This window comes from Pantherophis guttatus, chromosome 18 (genome assembly GCF_059756535.1).
Source record: "Pantherophis guttatus breed Tessera chromosome 18, ASM5975653v1, whole genome shotgun sequence".
Classification (NCBI taxonomy): Eukaryota; Metazoa; Chordata; class Lepidosauria; order Squamata; family Colubridae; genus Pantherophis; species Pantherophis guttatus.
The window spans coordinates 14952393-14964791 of record NC_142080.1 but is presented as its reverse complement, the minus strand read 5'-3'; the positions used below and the strand labels follow the sequence as shown (position 1 = coordinate 14964791).

Sequence of the window (12399 nt, the reverse complement as noted above, 5' to 3'; positions counted from 1 at the left end):
CTGCACATTTGAATTTCCCGCATAAAATAGATACATACATAACACCTTATCTAGCACCAATTGGCTTCCCTGTTAGTAGATCAGATTCTTATGTATAGGTTGCATGTAATAAACGTTTCACGCTTTGAACTCAACTCCTGTTCCTTGTTCCTTGCCCAACCCAAGAGGATTGAAGGATCAGGTGATTGAATGTATGTCCAGATGAGGCCCTGGGGATCAGAGGAAAGGTCACATGTGGAGATAGGACCCAGGTGTGGATGGAATGGACAGGAGACTGAGGAATATGAATTCTGATAAAACATTTTTTCTTGTCTTCATTTCTTTGCCTTACAACAAACAATTAAGAGCTTTGCTCTTTCCTGTCTTCTCTCACTGCAGAAGGGGGGGGGTCACGGGGAGTGGCGGGGGTGCTGCCTCAGACAAAGACTTAAAACTGCTTTTACTTTTCTATGCGGAGGGAGGGTGGGTGGGGGTACTGCCTTGAGCTGCTCTGTAATAGCACTTTACCTGTTAGAAGACCACTAGCCAGGATATTAGACACAAGAATAGCTCACTTATAAGAAAAAACCCGAAAACCAAATATCTGGCACACTTTGCAAAATACCCGTGACCTGGAGTGAAAAACAGGTGATGCAACATTTAGCTATTTAGCATAAAAGGTTAGGGGGGCTGAAATCCAAATAACCAATCAATATTATCTGTTATGCATGCATTATTAGGGTGTTGGAAGAAACATCCTTCTAGGTTCTGCTCCAAGTGGGGAAAAAGACACTGGAAACATGGAGACTGCTTGGAAAGATGGTTTAATGGTGGACAGGATCACATGGCTTGAGTTCCTGAACAGAAAAGGGGCAGATACAGTAAATCCTCGGGTTTTTATGCTCTCTCTGGCTCTGCATTTCTTGGGGCCCCAAAAGAGTATCCTGATTGGTTGTCAGACTCCCAGGGGGGTTGGGGTCTTAGCTAGCCTTGCTGTCTGATGGTCACATGTGCTTCCCAGGTCACATGTGGTGAGTTTCTGCTGCTATTGTGTAGAGGGCTAATCCTATCTTTGTTGGATCTTTGGCAATTCCTACTATGGCTCTGCCTGAAGGAGGCAGATCTTTGTTATGTAGAATAGACTGGCCCAGGCCTTAATGGCCCATTGACAAAGGGTGGGGGGCAGGAAGATGGGAGCTGCTTCAAAACATGCTTATCCCAGGGAAATATAATATTCCGCCTTTTTCATATTTCCTAAAATATTTCACTCTTCCAGGAAAGGGAAAGGGTGCTAACTTCCTACAAGGGGAAGGGCAAAGGGTTGAATGTGACCATCCCTTCACTATAAAAATTGCTGTAAGATTCTAATCTGGGCCTTTGGTTAGCTTTTCGAATCAGGGTCCTTTTATCTTGGTATCAAAATAAAAGTATCATTCTGTATCACACCTTGTGTCCGGGGACCTATCAGCTTCGACACCAAGCAAGAGACCAGTTTTGGGGACAATATCACCTGTCACTTGATTTGGGATGTACATTATGCTTTCATCATATAGCAATAGCACTTACTTATATCCCGCTTTACATTGCCTTGTTACAGCCCCCTCTAAGCTGTTTACAGTCAGCATATTCCCCCAACAATCTGGGTCCTCATTTTACCCACTTTGGAAGGATGGAAGGCCGAGTGAAATAACTAATAGCATGTTTCCCCAAAAATAAAACTTTTTTTTAACCCCGAAATAAACACTTGGCCTTATTTTCAGGGAGGTCTTATTATTTTGGGGCGCATGGAGCAAGATGGGGCTCCTCTTGCCGTCTTACCTGATTTCCAGCTCTGCCTTTAAATATTTTCAGGGAGGGCTTATTTTCAGGGAAACAGGGTACATCTATTTGCTTTAATGGTATTTCAAAATTTGGAGCATTGTTCTGAGTTTTAAAGAATCTCATAATTTATGGATGTTTAAAAGGTATCTCTTCTTAAGACCACAAAAGATTTGTATTTTTGTTCTCTATCTTTTCTTCCTTTCATCTGTGATATTTTGCTTGGTTCAACAAAGCCAAAATTAAAAGCCAAAAGACAACCCTCTGGATCTAGATCGTGCAAACCAAATTATAGTAAGAGTAACAGTGATTAAGTCAAGATTCCACCGTCACAGCCCTTCTGGGATGGTTCAGTGCATACATGTTTGGCAGTTGCCACTGTGTCAGTTACTCTACGTGCAAACGCTGGAGTCTCACTTAAGGCAGACTTAATGGTCCTTGGAGATCCTACTAAGAAACAGCTGGAAACAGGCTCTGTTTTGGGGGGAAATCCTGCAGAGGCCCAGAAGAAAAGAAACATCCATTGCCCAAGTTGAGCTCGACCAATTTTAGATTACTTTAAATTGCAATACTGCCAAAATTATTTTCTTGAGCAGGTTGACAGCCTGGGGATACCAGGACTAAAAATAAGAACTTGGAGACCTTTTGTAGGTCCCCAAACCTCTTCTTCTCCAAGTCCTGCAAGGACAGCTCAGGCAACACCCCAACACAACCCCAGGCACCTTGCAAACACCTTGCAAATATCTCGTAGCTCTTCAGGCTCAGGAAACTACCCCGTTTATGATTGCAGCAGAAGGTAAGAAAGGAGTAGAAGGAAAAAAGGAGGCCGGTGTTTTGATTAAGATATTTTTGTTACAAGTGCATTTTATTGGGTCTCAAAGCAAAGCAAAGAATACTGATGTTGACCTACTGACAGAGCTCCTAAAAGGGGCTCTCGCAAGGAAGAGGAATTTCTCAGAACATCCCTCTAATACAGATTTTTTTTTTAAGTTAAATTACAAGAAGTCAGACCACACGTTCAACTAGCACACTACAGACACCTCTATACTTCTGGCAGAAGTTCTCAATCAGGACTCTCCCCTGTAATTAAATGAGAATATAATTTATTCTGTCCTCCATAACTTATTAAGTCACCTTCCTGCACAAAAGCAGGAACTGTCATCTGAAAACTTAAATGAATGAAAAATAATTGTTGAGGTTGGAGCTCCAAGGATCAGCTCAGAGTTCCAAAAGTTTGCATTAATACTATTTTAATGTATTTATTTAATAGATTTGTTTGACACCCAACTCGTCTTATAGGAACTCTTAAATTTAGCTGTGGGTAGTCCTCGACTTATGACCATTTGTGTGGCAGCCACTCAAAACACTGAAAAAAAGTGTCTTATTCATGCTGCAAGCATCCCCGGGGTCATGTGATCAAAATTTGGGTCTGTGGCACCCAAATTGGGTCCATTTTTACAACGGTTGCAGCAGCTCAGGGTCCTGTGATCGCCATCTGCGACTTTCCCAGCCAGCCTCCAACAAGCAAAGTTAAAGGGGGAAAGCTGGATTCACTTAATGACCACCTGATTCATTTAACAACTACAGTGTTTTGCTTAAGCAGCCCTGGGCAAAAAGCTAGTAAAATCAGGCATGACTCGCTTAACATTTGTCTCACTTAGCAACGAAAAATCAGTTCCCAATTGTGGTTGTAAGTCAAGGATTAGCTGCCTTTTCAATCCTGTTTTGCTCAAACAATACACAGAATCATAATCACTTGCTGACACACACACATTAATCAAAGTTAAAACAAAGCAAACTTAGGATCTTGCAGGTCTGCAGCCCACAAGGAGAAAAACGATTGAAAAATCACTTTGGTGGAAGTGGTGAGAGAAGAGGTCAAAGGCCGATTCACGGAGAGGGGCGATGCGTATTCCACACAGGTATAGAGTCGAGAAATACGCCATTGCCGATTCTGGACCCAGGAGAAGTGGGTGTGGTGTGGAGGTTCTATCCTGTGGCATCAGCTCCACTTCTCTGGGCTGCAGCTTCCCACGGGGGACGCCTGCCAGGCTCTGCCGGAACTGGTGGGACTCCACAGCAGATGCTGCCCAGATACCATTACCAGCACTAAAGAGGCGACTGAGAGGACGAAGCTGGCTAGTTTACCACCGCAGAGCTGCACATGGTGTTCATGCCACAGGAGTGGCTCCCACGGTACAAGTAGTAGTAGCCCTGTAGGAGAGGAGACAAGCGGTTCAAAGCTCAGAAGGAGGAGTGGCCTACAGCCAGGTAGTCCTCGACTTACGGCCAACTTTTTCACTGCTTAGCAAACCAGTTGTCGAGTAAGGTTTTGTCCCACTTTACGACTGTCTTGCAACAGTTGTTAAGCGAAGCATGGCCATGGTTAAAATTAGTAACACGTTTGGTTAAGTGAATCTGGCCTTGCTTGCCAGAAGGTCGCAAAAGGGGATCACGTGACCCCGGACACTGCAACTGTCGTAAGTACATGCCAGTTGCCAAGCATATGAATTCTGACCAGGGATGCTGCAGTGGTCCTGTCAAAAACGGTCATAAGGCACTTTTTTCACTGCCGTTGTAACTGAACAGTCACTAAACAAATGGTTGTAAGTTGAGGGCTACCTGTAGTAGCAGAGTCCCATTGGAGGACTCTCTCCTCCCACCCTTCCCTCCACTGATAAGGACGGGGAAGAGGAGGGGTCCCATACCTTCTCCCCCCAGTTTCCACCCCAGCTGTTCTTGATCGCCCAGAAGGGAATTCGGCCACCTGTGGGAAGAAGACACAACTGTCAAGAAATGGCCCTGCCTGCTATTTGCTTCCAGGGACCGACTCAGAGAAGAAAGCAGAGCAGGCTCATGGGAAAGGCTGATCACAACTCCCATAATCCTCAAATGAGCCAAATGGAGTTGTGAGAAGTAGAAATCCCATCCAGAATTCAACATGTTGGACTAGACAGTGTTTCTCAACCATAGCAACTTTAAGAGGGGTGGACTTCAACTCTCAAATCCCCCAGGAAGAACGGCTGGCTGGGGAATTCTGGGAGTTGAAGTCAGGCATCTTGAAGCATGCTAGCTGGGGAATTCTGGGAATTAAAAGCCACCCTTCTTAAAGTTGCCAAGATTGTGAAACACTGAATCAAAGAGATCCTACTCCGAAAGGGATCTTCCTACTGTGTTTTGCAGATAGCTGACATACATTCAGGGTGAAAATGGTTTCCTCCGTATTGAATGCAATGTCCAAAGTAATCGCATGAAAGGAATCCACTTCTGTTCAGTAGCATTCATGCTCCAAAAATAAACTCACGTGTTTCAAAATAAACATTTTAATTTATTCTGGGTTCCATCTGCCAGGGGAAGGAGAGGAAGGGCCATTTTGTGTTTTTCCACCCTGAAATGCTTTGTTCAAATCTATCAGCTCCAAACGAGCTTGGGCAGCTCCTCCGAAGCATCATTTCCAAAGGGGTGGCCCAGTTCTGCCATCTCAGGGAAGAGAATCAAAAGCACACAGGAGGAGTTAAAAAAAAAAAAAAGGAGGTTCAGAAAGAAAAATCCAGAATAAAGAAGCAGAAATAAAGACACACGAACACAGACGGCCCACAGGATTTTCTCAACCCAAAACAGCCACTCACGTGTGCCGTAGCCCACCAAGAGAACGGCATGGTCGATCATCCAGGGATTACAGAGCACGAAGAAGGGGTGGGAAATGCCTTTACGGTAGAACTGGAGAGAGAGAAAGAAGAAAAAAGCAAATTAACATGTAATTATGACAAGCGAGACCACAGAATACCGAGAGTTGGAAGGCTTTGGAGGTCCTACTCCAATCCCCTGCTCAAGCAGATGTCCAACCTTGGAACTTTAAGACATGTGGACTTCAACTTCCCTGGCTGGGGAACTCTGGGAGTTGAAGTCCACAAGTCTTAAAAGTTCCTAAGGTTACACACCTTTACCCCCCATTCCAGACAAGTGGCTGTCCAGTCTCTTCTTTAAAATCTCCAAAGATGGAGCACCCACAACTTCCCAAGGCAAGCCGTTCCACTGGTTAATTGTTCTCATTGTTAGGAAATTTCTCCTTAATTCTAGGTTGGATATGTCTTTAAAAAAAATACTCCCACCTATTATTTCTTGTCCTGCCCTCTGGAGATTTGGTGAATAGGTGGGCCCCTTCTTCTTGTGGCAGCCCTTCAAATATTGGAACACAGTTATGAGCTCATCCCTAATCCTTCTCTTTCTTAGACTAGACATACTCATTCCCTGCAACTGTTCTTCATATGTTTTAGCCTCCAGTCCCCTAACCATCTAACTATTTTCTCTGCAGACTTTCTAGGGTCTCAGCATCTTTTGGTGCTGAAGACAAGCTCAGGATCCAAAAAAGATCTTGACAGACTTGAACAATGGGCCCTATCCAACAAAATGAATTTTAATGAGGAGAAAAGCAAAGTTTAACATTTAGGCAGGAAAAATCAAAGGTATAAGTACAAATTAGGCGAGACCTGGCTCAAAACAATAACTGGTGAGAGGGACCTTGGAGTCCTAGTGGACAATCACTTAAAAATGAGCAGTCTGCAGCCGCCGCCAAGTATTAGTACCACTTTTTAAAGTCTTAGTAAGACCACAGCTGGAATACTGCATCCAGTTTTGGTCACCGTACTAAAAAAAGATGTTGAGACTTTGGAAAAAGTTCAGAGAAGGGCGACTAAAAAGATAAAGGGCCTGGAGACAGAAACATATGAAGAACGGCTGCAGGATTTGGCTTTAGCCAGTCTAGAGAAGGACTAGGGGGGATTTGATGGCAGTCTTCCAATATTTGAGGGGCTGCCACAGAGAGAAGGGGGTCTATTTATTCTCCAAAGCACCAGAAGGCAAGACAATGGATGGAAACGAATCAAGGAGAGAAGCAACCTGGAACTAAGGAGAAATTGCCTGACAGTGAGAACAATTAAAACAGTGAAATAGCTTGCATTCAGAAGTTGTGGGTGGTCCAACACTGGAGGTTTTTAAGAAGAGACTGGACCAGCTACCTGTCTGAAATGGTATAGGATCTCCTGCTTGAGCAGGGGGTTGGACTAGAAGACCTCCATGGTCCCTTCCAGCTCTATTCTGATTGATCGATTGATTGATTGATTGATTGGGAGTCTCTCACCTGCATAGCAAAGGCGTTCAGAGCAATGGAGATGGGACCGTTCTTGGCCAGCCAAGCTGCAATCTCTGTCCAAGAAGAAAGGAGCATAGGTAAGACGGAGGGGCACCTAAGGAAGGGGAGGGGGCTGCCTGAGGTCCCACCCTTTCCCCCATAACAGAAAATCTCTCACACATCATTCATTTCAAGTGAAAACTCCTTACAAGTGTGGATATACGTGCACTGCAGGGGTTACATCACTTATATAGGTAGTCCTCAATTTATGATCAAAATTGTGAACGGAATTATAATGATATTGTAATCATAAGTTAAGCCTTTCCTTTCCTTTCACTTCACTTCTCTTCCCTTCCCCCCTTCTTTCTATTTTCCTTCCCTTTTTCCTTTCCTTCCCTTCCTTTTTTTAATTCCTTCCCTTCCCCTTTTTCTTCTTCTTTTTCCTTTTCCCTTCCTTTCCCTTCCTTCCTTTTCTCCTTCCTTTTCCTTTCCTTTCCATTTCTATTCTGTTTATCATTTTTCTTTTACTTTACTTTCTTTTTTAAAAAAAAGATTGTACTGTTTTTACTTTGTAAACAATTTCTTTCCCAAAAGCTAACTAAGCAAAAGACGTAGAACGCACCGCTCTCGTCCTGGGAGATGGCCACGCTGCTGTTGATGTAAACGGCCACTTTCTCCTTGGAGAAGCCACAGTTTTGTTCGAAACCTTGGTAGCTGTAATCTCCCTCGGTCTCCAAGCCCCCTGGAGGAATGCAAGGCAGAAACCTCATCAAGGAAGGTTCCAGAAGGAACTTGGGAAAATCAGAGGGGAAACAGAGGCTACAGTTGGGAAGCAAACAGACATTAGAGTAGGGGTCTCCAACCTTGGCAACTTTAAGCCTGGAGGACTTCAATTCCCAGAATTCCCCAGCCAGCTGGAGTTAAAGTCCTCCAGGCTTAAAGCTGCCAAGGTTGGAGACCCCTGCTTTAGAGCCATGTTGAAAACAGGGAAAATTCTTCCCTTATCATTAGGAAAACCAAGTCCCAAACATTTGAACAACCTCAGGTCTTGGATCCAGCTTCCAAAGGTTGTCATGCAATTCTTATTTTTAAGTCTGAGAAGAAAAAAGCGCAATACACTAGAATACAGCTAGTCCTCGACTTACAACAGTTCATTTAGTGACCGTTCAAAGTTACAACGGCACTGGAAAAAGTGACTTATGATTGTTTTTCACCCTGATGATCATTACAGCATCTTCAAGGTCACATGAAAGCTCAGCTGCTTGGCAAATGGCTCATACTTATGACCGTTGCTGCGTCCCTTGGGCGACCTTTTGACAAGCAAAATCAACGAGGAAAGCCGGATTCACTTACCAACCTTGTTTCTAACTTATCCACTGCAGCGTTTCACTTAACAAGTGTGGCAAGGAAGGTCGTAAAATGGGGGCAGAACTCACTGAACAGATGTCTCACTTAACAACAGAAATTTTGGGCTTAATTGTGGTTGTGAAATACTCATCCTTACCCCCCCCCCCTTAATTTTGACCCACCAACTATTAACCTCACATGATACCCAAAAGGACAAAGCAGACTTTTGCTTGAAAAAACTGGGTAGCAGAAGCTTCACAAGTTGATGGCCTCAAAATCACCAGTCCAGGACTGCCCACTCAGCAAAACACCACACAAAACAATTTGAGGGAGGGACTCCTCCGGGTGCCGTCAGCCAAACAGTGTCGACTGGCGGCCCCTAGGGGGAGAGCCTTCTCTGTGGGGGCACCTACCATCTGGAATGAGCTCCCCCCGGAGATACGGAGGATCCCGGATCTGCGCTCCTTCCGCCGTGCTGTGAAAACCTTTTTATTCCATCAAGCGGGCTTGGCCTGATCTCTTCCCTTTTTAAATACGTAAATTTTAATCTGTTTTTAAATTATTGGGGCATTTTAATTTGTCTGGGCCAAATAATTTAATTTGATTTTATCGGGTTTTTAAATTTTGTGTATTTATGTATTTTATTGTTGGCTGTTCACCGCCCTGAGTCCTTCGGGAGTAGGGCGGTATACAAATCAAATAAACCTAAACCTAAACCTAAACCTGTTTCACTGAGTTGCCCAGAAAGCCTGGCCTTGTTCTCTGCTTAAAAAGTCCCAGAGTTCGGGCTGAAGCAAAGGCCAATTTAGCCTCTTCCTCCTACTCTTGTTCTACTTCTCAAACTGCCTCCCCTCCCAGTACAGTTAATGAAACATCTGCAAGAAAACAACCAAGTTCAGAGAGCACCAAGGACACCCTAATCCTCCTCCTCTTTTTCTTCTTCTCCTAAAATCCCAATCCCTTCCAGCACTGGTGATATTCAGTTGGGCAATGGAACATCTGCATGAAAGCAACCAAGCTCAGAGAGCACCAAGGCCCCTACAGTCCTTCTCTTCCTCTTCTCCTAAAATTCCACTCCCTTCCAGCACTGATGATGTTACATAATTAGTGAAATGTCTGCAAGAAAACCACCAAGCTCAGAGAGCACCAAGGACCCCACAGCTCTCCTCCTCCTCCTCCTCTCCTAAAATCCCAGTCCATTCCAGCACTGATGATACCCAGTTGGGTAGTGAAACATCTGCAAGAAAGCAACCAAGCTCAGAGAGCACCAAGGACCCCACAGACTTACCCAACTTCTCAATAGCCTCGTAGGCGTTAGAAGGCAAGCCGCCTCCACAGGCTTTGTCTATAAGGTCACAGTCCACCAGCTCTGTAGAGGGAGAAGGTCGGATGAAGATCAAGTGGATGCTGGAGATGGGTGCAGGCAAATGGACTACCTCCTAGGCAATGTTTCTGAATATCTCAACAATTTGGGTGAATTAAGATGGCTCAGCTGGCTGGGGAATTCTGTGAGTTGAAGTCCACCCACCTTAAAGCTGCTATGGTTCAGGAACTCTGCTGGGGAGACAGCTACATCCAACATGGCCTTTCCTATAAGGGCTGAGCTTACACCTTGGGGGCTCTAAGCTATGGGGAGCTGCAACGGGCCTACCTAGCCATTGCTCAAAGGGCATAAGGTTGTAGAGCTTCTGAACATGTCAAGAAGGCCAAGAAGGGTGGAGAAGGGCTTCATTTATTTTGTTAATGATTATCAGGGCCAACATGGTGTAATGGGGAAGGGACAGGCTTCACAGCTGGAAACCCAGATTTGGGTCAGAACTCCAGTCTAGAGGTTTCCTAGGGGATTCTTGCCCCATCAGACTCCAAGGGGGTCCAGTGGGGAAGGGGCTGGCCTCTGAGCAGGGTGGGAACTCAAGTTCCAGATACAGAAGACACCTGGGTGACCTCAGATGGTCCTTCTCCCTCAGGCTGAAGGCAACTGAATCCCATTCTTGTTGCCTCTGGCTCTGAGACCTTCTTTAGGTCCTCCACGTCAGACCAACACTAACAACAGCAACATTTGTTGTCAGTAGCAATGACATGACCCGAAAGAGTTGCTGAGTCTTCACAAAGCCTGTTGCCCAATGGCTGCTCAGGACACAGAGCTTCCTTATATATATATATATATATATATTATAATATATACTATAATATATATATGTTTTCTTTTCTTTTCGTAGGTTTTTATGTGTATTTTTCTTTAGCCAGGTTCTTCCTACGTAAACCAAGATTTTTATGCAGCCCTAGTTCAGTGAAATCCCAATCCACTAGTTTCTAGGCTTTTTCTTTTTTCCTCCAGCAGCCAGCAAGCTCCCTGTTGCCCATTGGGAGACCCATTGGGAGCTTGCTGGCTGCTGGAGGAAAAAAAAAGCCTAGAAACTAGTGGATTGGGATTTCACTGAACTAGGGCTGCATAAAAATCTTGGTTTACGTAGGAAGAACCTGCCTAAAGATGTGTGTGTGTACATATATATATATATATTTATGTACACACAAACACACACTATAATATATACTAATATATATATACATATATATATGTGTGTGTGTGTGTGTGTGTGTGTATGTATACACACTGCTCAAAAAAATAAAGGGAACACTTAAACAACACAATGTAACTCCAAGTCAATCACACTTCTGTGAAATCAAACTGTCCACTTAGGTAGCAACACTGATTGACAATCAATTTCACATGCTGTTGTGCAAATGGAATAGACAACAGGTGGAAAGCATAGGCAGTTAGCAAGACATCCCCAACAAAGGAGTGGTTCTGCAGGTGGTGACCACAGACCACTTCTCAGTTCCTGTGCTTTCTGGCTGATGGTTTGGTCACTTTTGAATGCTGGCGGTGCTGTCACTCTAGTGGTAGCATGAGACAGAGGCTACAACCCACACAAGTGGCTCAGGTAGTGCAGCTCATCCAGGATGGCACATCAATGCGAGCTGTGGCAAGAAGGTTTGCTGTGTCTGTCAGCGTAGTGTCCAGAGCATGGAGGCACTACCAGGAGACAGGCCAGTACATCAGGAGATGTGGAGGAGGCCCTAGGAGGGCAACAACCCAGCATCAGGACCGCTACCTCCGCCTTTGTGCAAGGAGGGACAGGAGGAGCACTGCCAGAGCCCGGCAAAATGACTTCCAGCGGGCCACAAATGTGCATGTGTCTGCTCAAATGGTCAGAAACAGACTCCATGAGGGTGGTATGAGGGCCCGACAGGTGGGGGTTGTGTTTACAGCCCAACACCGTGCAGGACGTTTGGCATTTGCCAGAGAACACCAAGATAGGCAACTTCGCCACTGGTGCCCTGTACTCTTCACAGATGTAAGCAGGTTCACACTGAGCACATGTGACAGACATGACAGGGTCTGGAGACACCGTGGAGAACGTTCTGCTGCCTACAACATCCTCCAGCATAACCGGTTTGGCAGTGGGTCAGTAATGGTGTGGGGTGGCATTTCTTTGGGGGGCCGCACAGCCCTCCATGTGCTCGCCAGAGGTAGCCTGACTGCCATTAGGTATCGAGATGAGATCCTCAAACCCTTGTGAGACCATATGCTGGGTTCCTCCTAATGCACAACAATGCTAGACCTCATGTGGCTGGAGTGTATCAGCAGTTCCTGCAAGATGAAGGCATTGATGCTACGGACTGACCCGCCCGTTCCTCAGACCTGAATCCAATTGGGCACATCTGGGACATCATGTCTCGTTCCATCCACCAATGCCACGTTCCACCACAGACTGTCCAGGAGTTGGAGGATGCTTTAGTCCAGGTGTGGGAGGAGATCCCTCAGGAGATCATCCGCCACCTCATCAGGAGCATGCCCAGGCGTTGTAGGGAGGTCATACAGGCACGTGGAGGCCACACACACTACTGAGCCTCATTTTGACTTGTTTTAAGGACATTACATCAAAGTTGGATCCGCCTGTAGTGTTTTTTTCCACTTTAATTTTGAGTGTAACTCCACATCCAGACCTCCACGGGTTGATAAATTTGATTTCCATTGATAATTTTTGTGTGATTTTGTTGTCAGCACATTCAAGTATGTAATGAACAAAGTATTTACTACGAATATTTCATTCATTCAG

General features: G+C 45.1%; 1 protein-coding gene across 1 annotated transcript in view; it reads right to left on the bottom strand.

The window, feature by feature from the left end:
* Positions 1–2643: 2643 nt before the first annotated feature.
* The window catches only part of CTSF (cathepsin F), a 28048-nt gene continuing 18292 nt past the window's right edge, over positions 2644–12399 (bottom strand). Inside the window, exons 9-14 of the mRNA XM_034426326.3 lie at positions 9564–9644; positions 7551–7670; positions 6938–7002; positions 5427–5517; positions 4506–4564; positions 2644–4011 (exon numbers count right to left, since the gene is read on the bottom strand). Of these exons, the coding sequence (XP_034282217.3) occupies positions 3937–4011; positions 4506–4564; positions 5427–5517; positions 6938–7002; positions 7551–7670; positions 9564–9644 (491 nt within the window). The 3' untranslated portion in view covers positions 2644–3936. The remainder of the gene's footprint in view (positions 4012–4505; positions 4565–5426; positions 5518–6937; positions 7003–7550; positions 7671–9563; positions 9645–12399) is intronic.